We start from the raw sequence: 21,321 nt of genomic DNA on the forward strand, positions 1-21,321 counted from the left end.
ACATTGTACGAATACACACGGGCAGTCAATCTTCTGTGCTCTGCATATCTATCCCGTAGATCCACCCCCGTATCCTTCTTCATGTCGCCTGTTCCCCAAGCTCCTAGCCGACTGCAACCGTAGAATCAGCCTAGTTTCTCCAACATCCGCCTCTCTCGAGCCCCGGAAAGTCCTGTGTGGTTGATGTGCCCTGCGTATCCGCAGCAGCTTTCGCCTCCTCCATATCACAGATGCATCTACCGTTAGCTACATGGCTACTGACCTCGCGCCTACATTAGCCTGACACTTTCAACTCGCCTTGCCGTGAACCACATGAGACCACGGAATCATGCAAGAAATCGCACGCAAACGTTGACACATGCAGCAGTAGACGGGCTCTGATGCGCGCATCATGTCATCAGGCACTGATCCCGCAACGACGTGTCAATAAACACACGACACCTCCAACACGTCCCCAGGCGCGTGTTTTTGCAACATCAGCATTTCAACAGCAGCATCGTACGAAACTCTCGTCTCCTTGCTTTGCATTGATGCTTCCAAAAAAGATCTCCAGAGAACCCTAACACACACGGCACACCCCTCACTTCCAGAAACCGGCGCTAAGAAAGATCCGATCGTAATGTGTAGCGTAGACAAGAAAAGCAAGAAAGCAAGACGCCATCCGCCATCCGCAACCCCGCGCGCGCGTGGGCGACCCCAACTAGAGGTCCGATCACCAGCTTCCTTTCTTTCCCTCTCCTCCCCCTCGCAGGTGATGAAGCAGCACTACTTCCCCCTCCAACCACCGGATTTTGTTCCGTGTGCCCTTATTCTGCGCGCTCGTTACGTCGTCGAAGCCCAGAGAGAGTCCGCGCTCCCGAGCTCTCTCGTCCTGGACCCCGTCGATCGAAAGGCAAAAGGCCGCCGCCGCCTGAGTAGAACCGCCCTAGAAATAGCTTTTTTCTATTCTGCGCCACACGGGTAGCAAGCGCTGATCCAACCCAGCTCGAGTTCCTTTGTTTGACACGACGGACTGAGACCGCACCTCCCTCCCTCCCCTCCGTGCCAAGACTCTGAGATAAAGAAGAGGGAAAACGTGCTGAGGGGGGTTCGCTAGTGTTTGGATGGGCCTGCGTGGATGTACGTAATCTCGAGCTTTGAACGCATGGGATTTCGGATAGCCGGTGGCGGCGGGGTTTAGGACAATGGGTTTCGGGGTCTTGTCCTTTGAGACGTACACCAAATGGCTTGATAGTGATATTCTTTTGAATGTAGTTCAAATGAGAGAGGGGAACGGTCTGAGATGGCGATGAACGCACGTCTGGTTTGTCACTCGAGAGAAGGCGGGACGGATGCAATGTCTGCGGGAAGCACTGTCTTTGCTATGGGCTGCTGACATAGCTGACGTCCATCTTGTTGTTCCTGTGGCCGAAAGCTTTTGGGCACAGTCACGATGAGTCGCATGTTGACATGCCGCGCTGGCGGCACGGATGGTTGATTTGGACGGGCGGACATCGTGAGTTCTGACCCAGGGCATAGCTTGTTGTTTTCCGATGCTCAGCTTCGTGAGGTCTCGGCCCTGTAGCTTGGAGGACAAAGTGCTTATGCTGGCATGTTTACGCTGGCATGTTCACGCTGGCATGTTCACGCTGGCATGTTGTCGGCATAGCCCCTCTGATATTATGTCCCTGTCTTGCTGTTTACAAACCCCACTGCGAGGGGCAACTTCATCTGCTGTCACTCTCATATAGCCTGAATCCTGCCTATTGGATATTTGTAACTTCCACCCTCTTCACTCTTCATCATAGAGCGACAGCCGGCTTGTGTCAACAGCGAGCTGAGCCGTGAAAGCGTACGGCCTGTCGAAACAAGCATCCCACCTCGTCTCCCCAGACGCCCAGAACCTCTCCAAGACGTGCTTCGCCGTCAAGGGTACATGGGTCCCGAGACTACAGCTCAGCTCTGGCAGCTGCCCCGAAACAAAACGACGCACCGCCGCGTCGCCGTGTACAGCCTCAACCCCGAGCAGGACCATTGGCCAAAGCAGGAACCGCTCCATCTTGGGAGACTGTAGAGCTTCCTTCAGGTGGCTCTTTAGGATCTGGCCATGTGTTGCGCAGATATTCCTGAGCAGCGTCGTTGTTTCGAGAACGCAGAGGCTCTGCAGCGAGAGGACGCAATACAAAGCCACGGCGGCTTTGTAGATTGCCCCTAAGACCACCCAGTCTGCCATAGACGATGGCGTAAGTTGAGGTTTACATTTGGCCCATTCTTCAGGCGAAAAATCATGAATGCGCTCTAGCATCTCGTGTGCCTCCTGGGCATGGTTTTCGGACCCGCACCTCGAAGCTCGTGATCGGAGATGGTTGATCCTAATCAGCTCCCCATACAGCGACAACGGGCACATTTGGAACGACGACGACGACATAGCGTATTGATCGACGACAAGATCCAGAGCGTCAAGCTGGAGCCCTGTCATGGTAAGGTCTGACGCCGGGCATGTTGTGTTCCCAATCACGGCGACGCTGTGCGAAGGGGGGCGAGTCAGCATCTTGCACGATGGGGTCTCGGATGGCAAGCGACGTACGACCAGAGGACAAGCAACAGCGGCTCCAGCCTCCTCGACCCAGCCACTGCGCGGAAGCCCCCTCGGAGAGAGATGATTCTGTGGACGCCTTCCATGTGGCAGCGCCAGTTCAGAGAATTGCCGTTCTGGACCTGTGATGACTGCTGGTGCCTTTCTTCTTTTGATGGAGGAATGGAGGACTTACATCGGCAAGCAGAATGGTTAGTATGCCCGCAATCACCATGTCGCTCGTCTGCTCATCTTGCGCGTTGAGATGCTCGGTCAACGAGCGGACTGCGAGACCCCAGTAGATGTAGAACCTCTCGGACAAGACTTTTCTGGACTGTATGTCGCTCCGCGTCCGGTTGAGTCGGTGGCTCAACGTCATGCAGACCATGCCGAACTGCAAGTACTCTGGTGCCCTCGCCCCCACGCGGAGGTGCCTTTCCGTGAGAGGGTAGATGTGCGGGTTTTGCCCAAACTGGTGGATCGGAACCAGGTCTTGGTAGATGCACGAGTTGACTGCGATGAAAGTCAGTCCGGGCTCGCGAGAGAGACGTCTCGAGTGGACGGCTCACAATACTCGGCGGCTTGAGGCAAGGCGCAGACGTCGGTCTTCATCTCGATCCAAGGCACGTAGCTGGTCCTCTCCAGGACCTGACTTCGGCTCGCGACGTTGTTGACCTGGTATCCCTTCTCCCCGTCCGACTGACGCTTACCCTTCCTCCTGCGGCCCCTCGAAATGACTCTCCCAGGTGCGAGCCACTCGAGTCTCATTGGCTTGACGTCGCCGTACCCGGGACACTCGACACCGGCGGCCGAGCACCGTCTGCACGCCGGCTCTGTGAAGTCGCATACGAGACACCGGCGACGACACTCCCAGCAGTGGCGTTTGCGTCTGCGACTATCCTCCATCACGAGTGTGTTTGGAGCAGGGTCGAACTTGTTCGAGCGATACTGCCTCGACAGGAACGAGACTTTGTTGGTGACGAAATATCCAGGCTTGTTCTCCAAGCTGACGACAGCTCCTAGTTCTTCTGGGTCAGACCAATCACATTGCCGGGTTCGAGCTGGGCCCCTTTCCAGAAGGATGTCAGCGACGGACGTTCGCTTGGCACCAAAAACTGTGCCGTTCATTTTATGGACTCAATAGACTTTGTTTCGCTGGTGGCTTTCTTTGCTTCTGCTTCGATTTAAAGAAGACCATATACATTGACGTCAGAAACGATGGCAATCTCAAAAGAGCGAGATTTCTAATCATCACTGAAAACGACATTTGGGTCTTGCTCGATCACAAGGAACATAACATTTTTCTCCATCTCATAAACGGCTTCAATCTTTCCCGGCACACTGGTCTTATTATCGCAATCTCTTAAATCTAAATGAACTGTATCACAGGAGGGGAAGAGCCCGGTAAGCCCCTTCTATCTAACTACGCGAGGGACTCAGAAAAGGCAGCAGAAGCAAGCTTCCCAAACTTGTAATGTAGCCCCAAACTCCAAAAAACTCGTCGCGGCAGAAGCCAAGCCCAAATGGCAGTCACTTCCATAAAATCTTTAACGCACACACAACCCAAACATCAAGTACGAGCAACTGCATCACTTCGCTTGAGCGGGTGCTGGCAAAAGCGAAGAGCTCTGCTCGCCCCGACCAACCGAGCTCGGCGAACGATCCCTCAACTTCACACCCTCCCCCCGAACGGTCCTCTTTCTGCGGAAAAAGATACCAAAGGTGAGGACGTTGGCCGTTTTGGCCCACAGAGACCTCGCGTCGATATCCTTCTCCCCCACGACCTCGACGCCGTCCCGCGCGAGGTACACATGATGGCCGCGCGGCAAGAACCGCCCGGGATGCCACACGTTCCAGACCAGCGAGTTGACAAGCATCAGGCTCGCCTCGAACACGTAAAAGTAGACCTCGTACCGCAGGATGGGGCTCAGCCCGCGCAGTGCCTCCATGTCGTCGAGGTCGACTTTCGTGCTGCCCGTGTGCTCGACCAGGCGGTACACGCACCGGACGAAGATCAGACACATGCTCGCGTACAGTGTGGACAGCATTGTTGTTACGTTTTTGGACCGGATCTTGAACTTGGCGACGCGGAAGTGGAAGAGGGCCGCGAGGCAGATGAAGATGACGATGAGGACGAGCTGGATGCCGAGCGCGGCGAGCGTGAGGTGGCTGCCGAGCGCCTGCTTCTCGGGCGTCGAGGAGGGGTTGGAAGAGAGGGCCACACCGAGGGCGTTGAGGACCTCGACAACGGCCATGAGGCCGCCGAATGTAGTCAGGACTTTGGACGGAGGGAGAGGTGCGCAGTGGGGGACGTAGTAGAAGATACGGCCGAGGACGTGGTAGTTTGCGACTTCGAGGAGGGGCCTGGAAGACAAGGTGTTAAAGAATGCTGCCAAAACAACTGGAGATCTCGATTTACTCACGGACAGACGTAGATAAAGACTTGGCTGAATACAAAGACCATCAGGGGCGTCTTGGTGGTTTCGCTGTAGAGGTAGTGATATGCTCCGTACTCACGGAGGGAGTAGCCCGCTGTGAAGAGGACGGCGCAGACGGGGTGTAAACCGATCAACTTGAACGCTTTATAGCGGCTAAGAGGATGCGTCAGAGGTGATTCTCTGGAAACGAGGGCGTACTTACTAGCATTGCCAAATATGAAAGACGGCCGAGATACCGTATAAGGCGATGAAGATGATGGGAGCCCATTGGTTTGGTGCGTACACGTACAGGCTGTATAAGACTGAGGGTCCAGTTAGAAATGATACGTTGGAAGAAAGCCGTCAGTAATCATACTTGGGTCTCCAGCTGCCATGTTCAAGCACGTATGGTGTTGAGTTCTCTAACAGGTCGTTCAGGTGATGAGGAGGTAAGCGCCCTTTTGTTAAACCCGATTGTACAGACAAACACAGATACTGCGTGTGATGGACAGAGAGAAGAGCACTTCTATTATACGCAAGACCCAACCAGCAGGGAGACATCATCCTCCCGTACCGCACCGCCATGTCAACCAAAATGCCCACATCGTCGTCACTTACACAGCAAGACGCCTTACCCAAATAGGAAAACAAAAATGCCAAGAAACGGGATTCGCAGCCCTGTCAGCGCGAACCATCATTCCAAGCTAACCCCAGTAGGAGTCTACAGACGCCAAGGTAAAAGACGGAAGCCTGATCAGAGCATGTCCATTTTCTATTAGGTCTATCGAGACTGAGAAGACCTGTTGGGCAGGTTGATCAATTTCCTACTATTGTGGATGAATCTACGCCCCTCTGCACCCTTTACTCTGCACACGTCGTCCGTGTCCTCGGGCCCGAATGCGCCGTAAACTCGCAGAGTGGTGGGCGTGTGCTGACACTCTAACAGGCCGGCTTGATGCAGCATTGTTTAGCGAGTGCCTTCACTGATACCGCCATTTACGAGCACAAGCAGGTGACATTGATCCAAGGACGATAATGTATTATCAAATGAAGACACTGCGAGTCTCCGCGATGCACGTATCACCTAGATGCAGACACTTCATACGTATTAGAAACATGTGATTCAGGCATTACTATATGGAACAGCCGATCTGAGAATGTAGCGCAATTTCCGCAAACCGCCGCCTAGAATAAAATCTACGTCCTAACCTACTCCGTGGACTACGCAGTTCTACCTCCGACACTTGTCAAGCCTCTATAGGGCCTTGACTTAATCCAAAACACGGCCTGCAGTCGCGGCACCGCTCTTGTCCCGCGTCTCCGTCTTCTTGAGAGACCTGCCCATCTGGATCTCGCTCAGGAAACCGGACGGACGACCACCGCCACCTGCCGGGGGGCCAGAGGGGGCATCGCCCGCAGGAGGAGGGGGAGGGGGTGGTGGCGGGGCTCCCATGCCTGGCGGAGGCGGGGGAGGAGGAGGGGCGCCCGGTGCGTCCATGGAAGGCATGGGTGGCGGCGGCGGTGCCGACGGGGCCTCGGGGGCCGGGGCCGGAGGTGGAGGAGGAGGAGCAGGAGGAGCGCCAGAACTGGGCACAGGGGGAGGAGGCGGGGGAGACGTGGGGCCGCTACCGATCGCCGGGCTGACGGGGTTGGACGACGGCTTGTCACCGGCGGCCGACAAAGGTCGGGGAGGTCCCATGGTGCCGAAGAGAATGGAAGCCAGTGCCGCAGCGCTACTGCCGCCCGGGCGATCATCGTCATCGGAATCTTCGTCCTCGTCCTTGTCCGTGCCCCAACCGTCGTCGTCATCGTCAGGACGCTTGCGGGAAAAGGGTCCGGAGGGAGGTGCGGGAGCGGGAGCTGCCGGCGCAGCCTTGCTCTCCTGGGTCATGCGGTGGAAGGGGTTGGTCGACACCTCGGGCTGAGGCGGCGCCGGGGGAGCGGCAGCTGGCGCTGCCTGCTCGCTGGGGCCTGATGTTGACTCAGAAGAGTGAGAGAGCATGCGGAAGTACGGGTTGCGGCTCTCGTTCTCGGTAGGCGGGCTGGTGACCACAGTCGGCACGGATGGCGGCGACGACTCCTTCTCCAGCTCTTGGCTGCTGATCTGGCTGCCACCCTGAGTAGGGGTCGACGCCTGTGGGGTGATCTGAGACGGGCCATCCTCATCATCAGAAGAGCTGTCATCGTCGTTCAATGCCTCGAGCTGCCGCTGGAGCTCCAGCTCGCGCTGACGAGCAGCTTCGATCTCGGCTCTTTGGGCAGCAAGCTTAGACTCCTTCTCCTTGGCCTCGGCCATCGCAGCCTTCTTCTTGCGCTTCTCCTCTTCCTTCTTAAGCTTGCCGGCCTTAACCTGCTCCTCAAGAGCCTTGAGGCGAGCCTCGGTAGCGGAACGCTCCTTCTCGACGTCATTCTCTGCCTCTCTAGCGTTGGCCCTGTGCAAAGTTAGTCTTTGGTTCTGAATAGTTACTGATGGGACTTACTCCATCTCCTGAGTGGCACGCTGCTGCTCTTCATGTTCCCTCGCGAGACGCTCCTCCTCAGCATGCTTAGCAGCTTGCTCCTCCTCGGCCTTGCGCGCAGCGTCGGCACCATCGTTCTTGGCGCCCTTTCTAGACGGCGGTGGGGGAGGCTTCTTGCCGCCGGTTGAGGCTGGTGCCGGGGCACCCGTTTCTTCCGCAAGGCGTGCCTGGCGCTCAGCTTCGCGGCGCTCATCCTCCTCCTCGGCCTGGCGCAGCTTAGCAGCACGTTCGGCTCTTTCACGCTCCATTCTCTGGGCAGCCGTCTCACCAGGCTTACTGGGAGCCTTAATGCCCAAAGCGGCAAGTCTCTCAGCCATGCGCTGCTCAGCCTGTTGCTTGATGAAGGCCGCACGCTCTTCGGGGGTCTTGTAGGACGAGTACGAGCCTCCACCGGCGCTCGAGGGGGTGGCAGTACGAGAGGGAGGGGCGGGGCTGTCGTGGCGAGCTGACGGTGCAGGCTCAGCGCGGGCAGCCGCGGCGGGTGATCTAGACGTAGTACGCTTGTCTTGAGCCCGGACACGCGCGGCACGGCTAGATCGCTGGAGATCAAAGATGAAGTCTCTGACCTCGTCCTCGACACCGAGAGCATCATCCCAGCGGCGCTTCTCGTGCTCGTTGGTGGCGGTCGCATTACCTTCTTTCAGGTTATCTTCAATGCCGCGGGCAAAGTCACGCACAGAGTCCTCAACATCCCTGACCATGCTCTCGTTGTTCTCCTTCTCGGTCTTGATCTTGAAGTTCTCCTCCTCGAGGCGCTTGGGACCCTCGTCGTCGAAGCTGGACTCGACCTTCTTACCGGTCAGGGCGGCCGTGCGCTGCTGCATCATAGCCTTGGCCCTAGCCTTGAGTCTGTCAGACTCCGTGACAGCACCGCCAGGTCCGGTTCCGACGATGGGAGCAGCGCTGTTGGGGTGAGCCTTGGCGTCCTTGAGCCTGAAGAGCTCGAGCCTGGCGTCCGCAATAGCCTTCTCCGTCTTGCGCACCGCCGAAGCCAGCTCAGGGACCTTGTCTTGGAGAGTCTGGAGCTGGCGCTTGAGAGCACGTCTCTCGGCATCTGAGTCTCCCGAGGCGAGAGCGGCGTCGGGATGCGAATCGATGTCGTCCTGGACACGGCGAATACGGCGGTACAGCTCTTCGGCCTCGCGACGGTCGCGCCTGTCAAGCATATCATCTTCCTCCAGACTCTTCTCGTCAGCAAAGTCCATCGCGTCAATGAGCACCTCCTTCTCTCGGATCTTCTTTCTGAGCTGGTCGAGACTCAAGTCGTCATAGGCAGACGAAGGGGCAGGGGACTCGGGCCGCGGCGAGTTGTTGCCGACACGACGGCGAGCGGAAGACTTGTAGCCGACCTGATCGTCGTTGTTCTTGAACACCGTCGCATCCTTGCGGCCGTTGTTGTGGCCGCCGGGCGTGCCTCTGAGCGAGTGACTCTTCATGTAGCTGACTCCAGTCTTCTGGGGCAGGAGAGCAGCGCCGGACTTGTTGCGAAACTCGGACTCCTGGCTCAGCATGGACCTGATGGTGCCGATGGACTCGTTGATGTTTCTCGTAGAGGGAGGGACAAGCTCAGGCGGCAGCTGGTTAGGCAGTGGGTAGCCGTTGAGCTTACGGTAGATCAAATGCATAGCGACCGCAAACTCGTCCAGGTTCAAGCGACCCTTGTTGCCATTATCTGCCAGAGTCCAGACGCGCTCGAGGTCCGGCTTCTCCAGACCACTCTGGCCAAAGATCTCAATAGCTTGGTCACCGCCGATGAAGCCCTTGTGGAGACCGTCCCACGCCTTGAAAAGGGCATCATAACGCTGCTTCTCATCCTTGGTGATGGCCCAGGGAATGACCGCATTGCCCTGGAGGCCCTGGGTGGTGTAATTGCCCGCCTCCCGGCCCGACTGAGGCATCATTCGAGCCTGGAGGAGATCAATGTTTGGCAGGCCAGTTGCGGGCGTGTTGACCAGACCCCACTGGCCGGGTCTGCCAGTTGGCTGGGCATTCAGGGGCGCAGCCATCGGTCCTCCGCCAGGGGTCAAGCTGTTGCCATAGCCAGTCGGCATTGGCGGCATTGGTGGGCGAGGACCCGTGTATCCGGTTGGTTGGGGGTTCATGCCGGGGAAACCAGTCTGCTGGGCCTGCAGCTGCCCAAAGCCAGTCGGTTGAGGCTGCTGTTGCCCAGGGAATCCAGTCATCTGCGCCTGCAACAGCTGGGAGTTGGAGGCCTGAGGCTGGGGCTGATGAATCGTAGGTTCCGTGCTCGACCTGCCCGTGTTCGTGCTTCCGGGAGTAGCGCGGCCTGCATCCTCGGCAATGTTGAAGCTGATGATGTCCACCATGCTAGAGACTTCGTTCTTGATGTTGTCGGGCAGCGAGGAAGGCAGCGACTTTCCGGTAAGCTTCAGGTTGCACAGGTACATCGCCAGGGCAAACTCAGGGAAGTGCAGTTGTCCGGATCGAGTCGTATCGGCCAGAGTCCTGAGAGGGGGGTTCGTCAGTGCTTGCTGGGAGAACACGCGCTAGAGTCCAACTTACCAAATGTGTGAAAGAGAATCACCGTCCAGTCGCGATCTCAACAACAGGTCTCTCGCCTTGTCTCCGGACATGACGGTCTCTGAGCCATCGCCAACCGCGGACTTGAAGAGCGTCTCGAATTTAGACTGGTCCTGGGCAGTGATGAAAGACAGCCGGATGTTGGGGATCTTGCTGGAGGACGACTTTGGACGTCTGCCCGCAGGCTTTGGTGTGCCTCCGGTCTGGAAAGACGCAGCCATCTGACTGAAGCCCGTGGCCTGCGGCTTGATAGGAGCCGGAGACGGCGCCGAAGTCTGCTGCGGCTGTTGCTGCTGAGCCTGGGGAAAGCCGGTCTGCTGAGGCTGTTGCAGTCCCGGGAAGCCGGTCTGCTGAGGTTGCTGCGGCTGGGGGAAGCCCATCTGTTGAGGCTGCTGCTGCTGCTGGGCACCGGGGAATCCAGTCTGCTGGGGTTGTTGTTGTTGCTGCTGTTGCTGCTGCTGGAACTGAGACTGGAACTGCGGGGGGATCGAGGGCATCGGCGGCGCGCCGGTCTGGAAGCTCTGCTGCGGCTGGGGCTGGCCGAAGCCAGTCTGCTGAGGTTGAAGCCCCTGACCAAAGCCGGTCGGCTGAGGTTGGAGACCTTGGCCGAAGCCCGTGGGCTGAGGCTGCTGCTGCTGTGCCATGCCCGGGTAGCCGGTGTATTGCTGCTGGAGCGGCGCCTGGCCGAAACCCGTGGGCTGAGGAGCAAACGGACCCGGTTGCTGCTGCTGCTGTCCCGGCTGCTGGCCTCCCATGCCGAAGGAGCTTCCATATTGCTGCGCGCCGGGACGCTGGCTGTTGCCGCCCAGGAAAGCGTTCGAGTTCGAATACATGGCGGGCGGTTGGGCCGACGAGGTCGGGCTCGGAGGACTTACTCCTGACGGCGATTAGGAGCAACCGACGCGGACTGGCGATGAATTAGACGGCGACACAAATGGTTGCGATCGAGAGGGACTCCGTCGATGGGGAGTGATGTGATGAATGCAATTTTACGTGGTGAATGCGAAGAGGGGACGCTGGTGTGTGGAGAAGAAAGACGTTGTCGCTGGACGTGATGGCAACGCTGATGACGAAGCTCTCGCAAGTGTCCAGCTTGACACGGAGGTTAGGTTTCAGTAGGTAGGAAAGTGCGGCCAGCGGCTTGGACGGGGGCCCGTAGAGTGCCAAAGTGGTTGGTTGCCAGTTGGAACCTGGCAGTAGGCTGAGCAGGGATCAGTGGCCCGTCCTGCCCAATGTCCCAATGTGGCTTGGAACAGGTGGTGGGTCTTCTCTTGCAGAACATTACGTGAGGCCGCATGGACTGGGACGGCCAATTGCATCAAGACTTTGCATATGCCTCTAGCGGAGACTCATCTTACCTTTGTTCACCCTTTTTGATTCGCAAACGGCCGAGGATACGCAATTGAGCTCTCATATGCTGGAGCTTGTTCTAATATCATCATATTCAGGACCTCTCCAGTGATGAACAAAACAGAAGCACTTCCTAAACTCTGCGTGGGCAGGTTCTTACTCACGCCCACGCCAATGCACAGAGCGACAACCAGGTCAACCTGACCACCAACCACCCGCAGCCGCGCTCCATGCACCTGAGGTGCCACTCGGCCGCCCTGACTGCACGCAATGACGATGTGCGAGCGGCATATCTCCATAAGTCCACAATTCAAGGTGCTGCTCTGGTGGACATCGCCGCATCACTGCAGACCCCGTGACCGAGAGGCTGCACACCTTTGCGCACTAGAGTCGTCCACAACCCAGACGGAGAGGGCCAACCTTGTGCTTGCTTTAACACATGGCGACTTAACACCGTGATATTGCCCCATATTATGTTCATACCGTCTCCGGCTCCCCGCACCTGCGGCATAAGAGTCTGGACACGTCGGCTGCCTGCCGCAGGGAGATGGCGGCAAAGCACAAGAGGCATCGGCATGCTCGTGCCGCCTGCGCTTTACATATTACCAGGGATTCGAGCAATAACGGGCGGTCCGTTGCGGAGTGAAACCTCTCAGCCTCGAGCACAGCGCCAATCTGACACATCCGACATGCACCGAGCATGCCGCCCCCACGGCGCCAGCGCGGGTATTGGTCAACCACGTTCGGCTCCGAGTGGGGCCCGGCTGTCGAGCCGCCGTGCATGCAGCTGTCCGAAGCTGCGTGTTGACGTTAAGGTTGAGATTGAATGACATGATGAGACTTTGCTCTGTTTGTAAGCAGAATGAATGGTGATATTCCAGACTTCAACAACCAAGGCACCTTCCCACGTCGACATGCCACGCAAAGCCACTCAAAGGTCATGCTGAACACCAATCGCAGAATGCCTCTCACGAATTATGTATTACACAGGAGAGCCCTAACTATCAATCCAAACACCACCTCGGACAGCATCCTATACACTATTGCCCCCATAACCAAGGGCGTTGTTCTTTCCAAGCGAGCGGACCTTTAAACGCCAAAGCAATGTTATTCCCAACGCATCCAATACTTCCAGCGAGTCTGGGTATCAATCCCTCGGTAATAATAATGATGATGATAAGAGTGTCTCTTTGAAACGCCATGATGACCATAAGATAGCCCCCGAATAAACAAAGAAAAAATCGGTTGCCGTCGCTTGATGTCTAAGATAGAGAGCTTGTGTTCAAAAAATAAAAGTTATGAAGGGGTCCGATCACCATCCCCGTGTTTCGTTTTTTCGTTTCCTTTTCTGCGTTTCTTTCATGTTTTTTTTGCGTGTGATTTGATTCGTTTTACTTTCTTGTTCAGTCGAGTCTCGTGGTAGACACGGAAGTCCCCGGCCTCCTGCCGACGTCTTGGGGCTGCGCTTGCGTCGGTTCGTCGAGGTTGAATCCGTGTTGAATCATGTACTTGAGTGTGTCGAGATCAAAGTCGCCGATGCCTTCCTCCATGATGCGGGGGTCGCTATGCGTGCTCGGCAGGCTGGAAGACATGGCGTACTCTTTGGCAGGACTTTCGCTGGGAGCCCATTCGGGGGGTGTCGGCAGGGCGGAGGAGCCACTGGCGTGTTCCGTCGCGGGGCTGTCCATAACCTCCTCGGAGGATACGTGGTGCGGCGCGGCCTTCAGGCTGTAGTCTTCCCACTGCTCCATCGGCGGAGTGCTGGTGCCGAACATCATGCTGCCGCGGTATCCCGCCGCCAGCATGCTTCCGCGGAAGCCCGGGGTGTCCATGGGGTTGGGCGCGGGGCGCTTCTTCATGACCTTGGCGGCGAGTCCGCCAAAGATGATGCTGAGATCGTAGGCGATCCACTCCAGCTCGGGGTCCTCCGGCATCTCCCACTGCAGACGAGCCATCTCGACCTCGTATGCCAGGGTGCGATTCCTCTCGAGGATCCTGTCAATCTGCGCCGACTTGGTGGTCCATTCCTCCTTGAGGTTCTGCATCAGGGCGTTGTTCCGGTCCATCTCCATGGCGAAGCTCTCAAAGGTGGCCTTTGAGAGCACCTTGGAAGCGCGACGATTTTTGACTGCCTGGGGCCCGGTCGGCATGCCGACGTTTTGAACGCTCGACTTGATGGCGCGGTTCAGCTCGGTCTTGGAAAACGGGCAGAACTCCTGGATGGACGTGTTCTGTTCGAGACTTCTCACCATGTGAGACAGGTTTGACAAGTTGAAGCTGTTCTCCTGCACGTCAAGCGTGCGCAGGGTCTGGTTCATGTGAATTGCCTCTGCCAAGTCTCCAATGTTCATGTTGAGCTTTTGGTTGCGGATTCGGAGGTGTAGCAGCGTCTTGTTGCTGGCGAGACCCGAGAGGGCGCGAGAGAAGCCTAGTCCGAGTTGACCCTCATCCAACTTGGCCGAAAATCCGGACAAGTCGAGGTACTGGATTGATTCGTTGGTGGCGAAGAAGTCCGAGACTGCCTGACAAGTCTCCTCGCTGACTTGTCCAGGGGTCGACGTGCCAACCAAACTCAGCAGTCGGATTGACCTGTTGACCGAGAGCGACTTGATGATCGTGATATAGTTTTCCTCATCCCGGAACTCAATCATGTCCATGAATAACGACGTGGGTCCAAAGTTGTATGCGATCGCAGATGACAAGTCCTCCATGCCGTTTTCAATGTAGTTGCCGTTGATAGAGCATACGATCTCTCTGCCCTGGCCCATGCTGCGGAAGAGAAGGGCGATTTGCGAACCGGACAGGCCGCAGCCGTTGAGATCGAGCCTACGTAGGTAAGCAGATTCCTGCGAGAGCAGGTAGCCCGCTAGGATGTCCAGGGTGGCATTGTTCAGCTACGAAGTGTGAGCTTTTATCAACGAATTCTTGTGATGCTGGACAAACTTACGTGCATGTTTGAGAGGTCCAGCTCCTCCAGACCCCAGCTCATGATTGTTTCCTCGAAGAAGATGGGATCTGTGAACTGGCTTAGGCAGTTGCCGGCAACGCTGAGCTTGCGGAGACAGGCGAAGTGCGATAAGCTGCTCTTGACAACCATGTGGTCAACATGGCCAATGTTTCGAGAGGTGTTCAGTGCTTCCAGCCTGTATCCTTGAGAAGGGAGTGCGTCCCAGATTTCTTCCAGGCTTCTCTCGTCCAGGTTGCATCTGGAAATGTCCAGCTCTCTCAGGATGTCGGGAATGTGCAAGACGTCGACTACACTATGGTCAGCTATGCACAGGCCCCGTTCAGACGAGTCGCTTACCAAGATCAGTAACCTCAGCGGCGGTGAGAGGATTCCCTCCCACCAAAAGGGTGTCACAATGGCTGCTGCCAGTTCTCAGGAGCAACAGAATGGGACGGACGACCTCGGGCTCCTTCTTGGATCCGGCTCGAGTGCGCGACACGCCAACAATGTTCTGTGATGCCAAAACGTTTGTGAGATCAATCTTGCGTATTGATCCAGACGTGAAGGCAACCGCGTGGATTTCCTGAGACAGAAGAGGGGCAGACTTGATGATGTCCTTGTGTACGCCATCGATCACGAGACCTGAGAAAGTTAGTGCGGGAGTCTTCTGGAGTGTGCGTGGTGACTCACCATCCCGAGAAACATCTGCTATTGACTCTTCGAATCCTGGGTGATCTGTCAGGCCGCAGAGGGGTGCCAAGTCAACGTCACGGAAGGAAAGTGCCTTGAAATAGTCATTGTATCGGAGGGACTTGAACACGGCCAGCAGTTGTAGCGGGGTGTATCCGCCGTCCTTGGAAGGGAGCAGGCGGAACTCGGGGCAGTGCTCTCGGCGTTCGCACTTCCAGTTCACAGTCCACTCCGGAGGTGGGCAGCGGAACGTGGCGCAATAAGCCTCAAGAGTTCTCTTGAGGCCACCGAAATCCTGCCCTGAGGGCAGCAGAAGCTGGGCTGTGAGGCCCCTAATGTCGAAAATGTCCCGTTGCATATGCTGAGGCCAGGCGGGCTTTACTGCGCGGTCCGCCTTCATGAATGTCATGACGATTTCTCTGTACCAGCGACTGGCCAACTCAAGCCGCTTCTCGGCCTCACAGGGCAGGCTGTTGCATGTTAGTTCGTCATAGATCACATTGGGCAGTTGCGAGACCGAGCACATACCGGAATCCAAGGACAAATCGCTCTTCATGGTGGCTCATGGTGGCTTTCAAACGGACCAGGGACGTAAGACCAAAGACTACGGTGTTGATCTCAATATCTTGCGGTGCCTTGTAAACTGAAGTCCTCGCTACTCGGACGAAATAGCACTTGTTCTGGCCAAGGAGCAGGTAATGGGATGATCCGTCACGAAACTTCTTGGAGGTCTCAGGGTTGTCGGCCTTGGAACTGAGGAGGGTTGTGCGCTGAACCACTGGGAAAATATCCAGAGGCAGCCCGCGGCAAGAGGGCTCTTCTTTGGCAACGATTTGGTGGATGGCGGACTGGACATTGGGAGCAACAATCCCTTTGGGCACAACGGTCGAACCCACGGATTCACGGATAGCGCGGCGTATCTCGTTCATCCAATCTTCGCGCTCTGCGGGCAGGCCAAAGAACAACTTCGTGCATGCCCACGATACCATGGGCGAAGTTTCTGACCACCACACGTCCAGCCCAAAATGAGGACTCACACCCTCCTCGTTGAAGATGTTGACAATTTTGCACAGCGGAATCTCAACGCGGCCGTCACCCGATGAACCATCTGTACTCAATGTAGACGACGTCGACGATCGCTTGAGACGCCCCGAGGGCGGTGCCAGCTCGTTAAAGTTAGCTCTCGCCGCTTCGGCGCTGTTAAACTTGACGAGGTGAGTTTCGGTCAAGACGATGTACTCGGCGCGGGACTTCCACAACCTGGCGTCGGTCTTGAGTGCTCCATGTTTGAGGATTGTAATAACGGGATTAGACGGCGGGTTCGGGCTGAGAAACGTCGGCGTCTCCTCCGACATGTGTGAGCTTGCAGACGAGTCCTTTGACGCTCTGCGGTTCAGGCGATAGAAAATGGACGAGGAATTTGAGCCGCCGGATCCGTTGTTCTTGTGAAGCACTCGGCGGGTTTGCGCATTCGAGCTGGTGCTGGGGATTTCGGCCATTGAGGCAAGGTCTGTCGAGGATGCGCTGCTGCTGACCTTCCTGAAGGTCTTTGCTAAGAAACTGCGCCGTTTTCCTCCCAGCGACGGCGTCGACACGCTGCGCATTTCCGACTTGCTCGGGCTCTTGGAGTCGCCATGATGTGTCGTCTGAATGGTAGGCAGTACTGACTGTCGGCTAGCGACAGATTCTCTGGTTGACATAGTTGGCGTGCAGCAAATCAAAAGGGACCGAGCCCCGTCTATTCCACCGTCGTTGTTGAAAAGCTCGGCCTGGCCAGGCCTACGAGGCCGTGAAGGTCGAGTATGGACTTATCGGGCCATGTAACGTCGTCAAGCACGCAGGTCGTCGAGGTCAATTGGCGTGTTCGGGCGCTTATACAAATCGACAGCAGACGTGGGCGGGGGGAGAAGCGGTTGTGTCTCTGTCAACGAGACAGGGAAGCGAAGGGTTGCTGGATAAGAGAAGAGAGGTAAAATTCGAGATCGAGGACAGCAGGGGAGGTATCAAGAAGAGAGGAGGGGGCAAGAAGAGGGTACAAAAGGAAGTGTGGATGGCGGAGGGGTGGTAATAAGGGTCTCTCAGATGTCTATCTTCCCGTCAGGACTTGTGCCTGAGTGGATGGAGGTGAGCAAGGAATAGCCGTTTGGAGAGGGTCGGAGTGCAGTATGTAGTGTAGACCAGAGAATGAGACCGAGACCAAGACCTCGTGGTGCTGCCAGACCGGAGTTGGAGGAGCGAGACAGACACACGCGCGCGCGGCGAGTCGGGTTAGGTGAGGGTGACAATGAGATCAGATCAGATCAGACAAAAAAAGTGCGGAAGGGATTGCGTGTGTACCAAAGGTAGGGGACTACGCAGTACACACTAGGTATTGCAGGGCCAGCCAAGAAGGTTAAGGTAAGGTAAAAAGTGGTGAGGAAGTGAGATGAGGCAATGTGAGAAGAAAGGCAGAGGCAGACGATATGAAAGGTAAAAGGCAGGGCAGGTTGGGTTAGGCAGGGTCAGGATAGTTCAGGTTGGTATGGGAATGATCAATGACGGGATCAAGATGGTGTTCGCCGGGCAGAAAGCAACCAGCAAAAGGGATGACAGGCTACACCCAGCAGCTGTTGTTTTTTTGGGGGTGGAGAGGGAGGTGGAGGGCAGCAGTGCAGTGGGCGGCGAAGACTGGGACTGGTCACTGAGGTGAGTGCAGGCAAAGGCAACCTAGGGCAGGGAAGGGCACCTCAGTCCAGTGTGCAAGGAGCATGGCCTGGCACGGCATGGCAGGGGACAGGGTGGCAGTGGATAGCGGGCATGGGATTGAGAAGGTTGCAGGCCAGGCTTGATGCAGCTATGATGTTATCGATGCACATCCTGTTTTTGTCCCGAAAGCAGGTGGCCCAATGAGACCTGCGCGGGGTTCCTGGTGTTGGTGTTGGTGTTGGTGTTGGATGGGACACATGCACTTTCACTTGCACTTACTACATAGTACATCCTATGCAGCAGTTAGTAGTATTGCACTTAGCCTTGGGCTTGCAGTCGTGGAATTGGACGAAGTGTTTACGGCAGTACTACAGAGTAAGGTAGGTAATTACTTGGTGCCGCCGCGTCAAGCCCGCCCGTCGTACACCATGCAAAGGAGATGCCCGAGGGGGCGGACATGGTCTTTCCCATCTGCCTTTGCGGAATCCCGCTCCCTCGTCTTTCAGATGGACATGGATATCTGGTTTCCACGGCAGCTGAAGGGACGACGGATATACTGGGGCTCACTCAGCGCTCTGTTTCGTTTGTGCTTTTGTACTAGGCATGCATGTAATGTACTTCAAGTAGATTGTACGCTTAGTCTTTCGCTACCCGTCTCCCATTCTGTCCATTTCTTTAATATATCGTGATTTCTCTGAACCCGCCGTCTGTCGCACCTACCAGAAGGTGAGAAACACGTACCAAACACCCGTTGTCGCCCACCATTATGCACGTTTTGCGTGGATCATGGCCGCCAAGGGATGTGGACCACCTGGGTCAATTGTGGCCTCCAGCTCTGATTCTCTGCATATCTTCCATGTCATCGACACCCGCTGGATATGGCGCGTCGCCTCACTGTCTGCAGTCTGCGATGCTGGACTGGATGGACTTGCGCTAGCATCTTCCATCGCCGTCCCCCAATTCCCACTCCCAGCCAAGCATTTCCACTAGAAAACCCACAAGCATGGCAGCTCCAGCACCAATGCCGCGCCAGCGACGTGGGTTGTTGCTACGCTACAGGTCGACGACATGCAAGACTCAGCTGCGTACGCAACTCGTGCTATGGCTGTGCCTCGTGTCTACTTGCAAACTAGGTCATAGTCAGTCTGTACGGCACCCATACCGCATAGTAATCCTGACACGGCAGTCGACACAACACAGCACAGTACAACACAGCACAGCATTCAGCCTCCAAAAACACCTGCTCAATCACGGCACCGAGTGTCTGTGCGGTCCTCGATGCCGGTCCACCGACAGTGGATAATGGCTCGAGGCCGCTGTGGTGTGGATTCCGTCTGATAGCGTCATGCTCGTGTTATCCAAGTACGTGTAAATTCACAAATCTACCGAGTCTCATCCCATGCTGCTCCCAGTCTTCTCGGCCGTCTTCTGCTTCTTCCTGCTTCGCCGTCCATGCCGCGTATCCTTCTTCCTTCCGCTGGGGTGTTAGTGCCACTGCCAGAATGGATGCCGCGGACAGCTTCCTATCGCTCTGACTGGCTCGGTAGCTCCAATTCCCTGCTGCAGACCACTGCCCGCACTAGCGCCAGGCCCTGCCGTGGTCGCTCTTGGAAGGCCCCTTCGTCCTTCACCTCTGATTTTCACTCTCCATCGCGATCACCGATTGATTTGATAGCGAGGGATCCCCCACCCTACTTTCATTTTTCTCTCGCTACTTTCATTCTTCTTTCTTCCATGACATTACCGAGTGTTGCTTTTCGCCGACTTTTGAGCCTCCCGGGCCCCCGTGGAGAAACTAAGAGCCCGGTCTGTCCGAAAATAAGGGTCGTTTCAAGCCACTTTCAATATCTGGCGAAATGGGGGAGGCCCCGGCCAACCTCGACGTCTCCAAGATTGCCTCAATTTTGACGACTATGTACGGACTAACATGTATTCTATATCCTCTTTTGCATCTGTCCCATTCCTTCCTTCTCTCAGCCGCCGAGAGTCCCGGCTACGGCCTCATCCGCGCCCTGCGTTGAATCTTGGTCTACGTACGCTCGGCGATTTCTCAGTTGGCAACAGCCGCGAGCACCGAGATCTCGTGTCTCTGAATAGACTTTTAATGCCAGGGAGTGAGATGTAAGAAGGCAGACGCTCACAAAATCCCATGCCCTCTTTGCCCGGGCCGCCTGTCAGCCCCGTTTTATACGGATACGAGGAGGGGTCTTGGGGGACCCTTCATTTGTCCACGGCTTGCAGCACGCACCGACCGACCATTTCTGTGCTCATACAGATGCAAGAGTCTCCAAGAAGTCAAGGGCGCTTTTTCCAGTGCTGTGATATGCCGCATGCCGCCGTACCGAGAACGAGCACGAGAGACAAGAATGTCGGCACAACAACCGACGACAGACACAAGACACACAAGACATCAGTCAGCCGGAGCTATCGGTGTGGCTGCCAAACGTCAACGTCAAATGTCATCATGCCATGAGACCGGTTCCAACTTGGCTCAGACATGTAAAACCGTGAGCGTGGGAAGGGCAAGAAAAAAAGGGTACGGTAGCACGTCCCTCTGCGGAACACCAAGGATGCGCACAGCGAACCCCCAATTTCCCAAGTCCAAGGAATGGGATGCCCAGCGGCAACGCGATCGTCTGAACGACCAAGCCTACGAGAAAAATGTGAAACCAACCCGCATCGGCCAAATTTGGGGGGCACGGGGGAGGAGGATGAGGAATTTGGGGGGTTCGCTTCAGTGTGGACTGGGAGGCAACTTGACAGGATTGTGACTTGTCTCTGATCGCCGACAGGACCAGGGATCATTGATGGGAAAAGCCACTGCCGCAGAATTATGCGCCACTCGCTCGCCAAATCCTCTCCTCGCAAGGAGCTCTCGCCTCGAGTTGAGAGCGCAATTCCATCCTCCAGGCCGCGTCGCGTCGCTCGCTCGTCCGCCTCAGCCAAGCGCATTTAATCAAAAGAGTGCCCCGGTGTTTCTGGAAATGAGCCGGACTTGTGCGCGTTAGCTGCCCTGGACGCGGCACGAGTTATCCATCAAATATCCATCCGACTTACCTTGGTCCCAACTCCTCAGGGCTCTCAGGGTCTCTCTCTAGCTGCAGATCAAGGGGACATAGGAGATAAGAGCCATATGCACGCGCACGAAGACACGACTCGCTCTCGACAATAGTGCGGCATGGGATTCACCATCTCGTACGAATGACACCCCGTGTTCTGTTCGCGACAACCAAGCGTACAAGTGTATCCGTACTGAGTTCAGAGACACCGCATCTCTGGCACGTTTCCCCCTTCCACCACAGGCACGGCCCCCCCGTTCCCAATCCCGACGGGCGCATTGAACGACCTGACATGGCGCCAAAAGCGGGGACATTACGGCAGCCTGCAGGGCTCACTAGGTCAAAATTGCTGAGGCGTATAGGGCTACACTAGTGTGGGTAGGAGGGCTAGTAAATATTTAATTTAGTGAGGGTTTCTAGTTTTTTAAGGTTTCTAATTAACTAAATAGTAGTAAGAGTAGTTAGCTTATAACTATAATATTTATATATACTATTATAAATTATATATAATATACTTTAATAGTATAATATAATATTTAAATATTATATATATTATAGT

At 56.1% G+C, this 21,321-nt stretch overlaps 4 protein-coding genes across 4 annotated transcripts; all 4 read right to left on the reverse strand.

Moving 5' to 3' along the window:
- Positions 1-1,771: 1,771 nt before the first annotated feature.
- CGGC5_v001400 (uncharacterized protein) lies at positions 1,772-3,682 on the reverse strand (the record flags this gene model as incomplete). The annotated part of the gene is made up of 4 exons (XM_032034445.2): positions 1,772-2,504; positions 2,567-2,697; positions 2,751-3,067; positions 3,124-3,682. 4 exons carry the CDS (start codon positions 3,680-3,682, stop codon positions 1,772-1,774), a joined length of 1,740 nt encoding a protein of 579 aa, XP_031886335.2.
- A 461-nt stretch (positions 3,683-4,143) lies between these two features.
- RTA1-1 (Lipid-translocating exporter-like protein RTA1) lies at positions 4,144-5,366 on the reverse strand (the record flags this gene model as incomplete). Its single annotated transcript, XM_066150826.1, has 4 exons — positions 4,144-4,918; positions 4,978-5,145; positions 5,195-5,294; positions 5,348-5,366. 4 exons carry the CDS (start codon positions 5,364-5,366, stop codon positions 4,144-4,146), a joined length of 1,062 nt encoding a protein of 353 aa, XP_066009776.1.
- Positions 5,367-6,241: 875 nt separating this feature from the next.
- On the reverse strand, positions 6,242-10,864 carry PAN1 (Actin cytoskeleton-regulatory complex protein PAN1; the record flags this gene model as incomplete). Its single annotated transcript, XM_032034446.1, has 3 exons — positions 6,242-7,403; positions 7,452-9,956; positions 10,014-10,864. 3 exons carry the CDS (start codon positions 10,862-10,864, stop codon positions 6,242-6,244), a joined length of 4,518 nt encoding a protein of 1,505 aa, XP_031886334.1.
- A 1,920-nt stretch (positions 10,865-12,784) lies between these two features.
- On the reverse strand, positions 12,785-16,718 carry CGGC5_v001403 (uncharacterized protein; the record flags this gene model as incomplete). The annotated part of the gene is made up of 5 exons (XM_032034447.1): positions 12,785-14,275; positions 14,329-14,636; positions 14,686-14,970; positions 15,019-15,488; positions 15,547-16,718. The coding sequence occupies 5 exons, from the start codon at positions 16,716-16,718 to the stop codon at positions 12,785-12,787; spliced, it is 3,726 nt and encodes a 1,241-aa protein (XP_031886333.1).
- Positions 16,719-21,321: the final 4,603 nt, after the last annotated feature.

This window comes from Colletotrichum fructicola (genome assembly GCF_000319635.2).
Source record: "Colletotrichum fructicola Nara gc5 chromosome Unknown KSG_Nara_v1_contig01, whole genome shotgun sequence".
Taxonomy (NCBI): domain Eukaryota; kingdom Fungi; phylum Ascomycota; class Sordariomycetes; order Glomerellales; family Glomerellaceae; genus Colletotrichum; species Colletotrichum fructicola.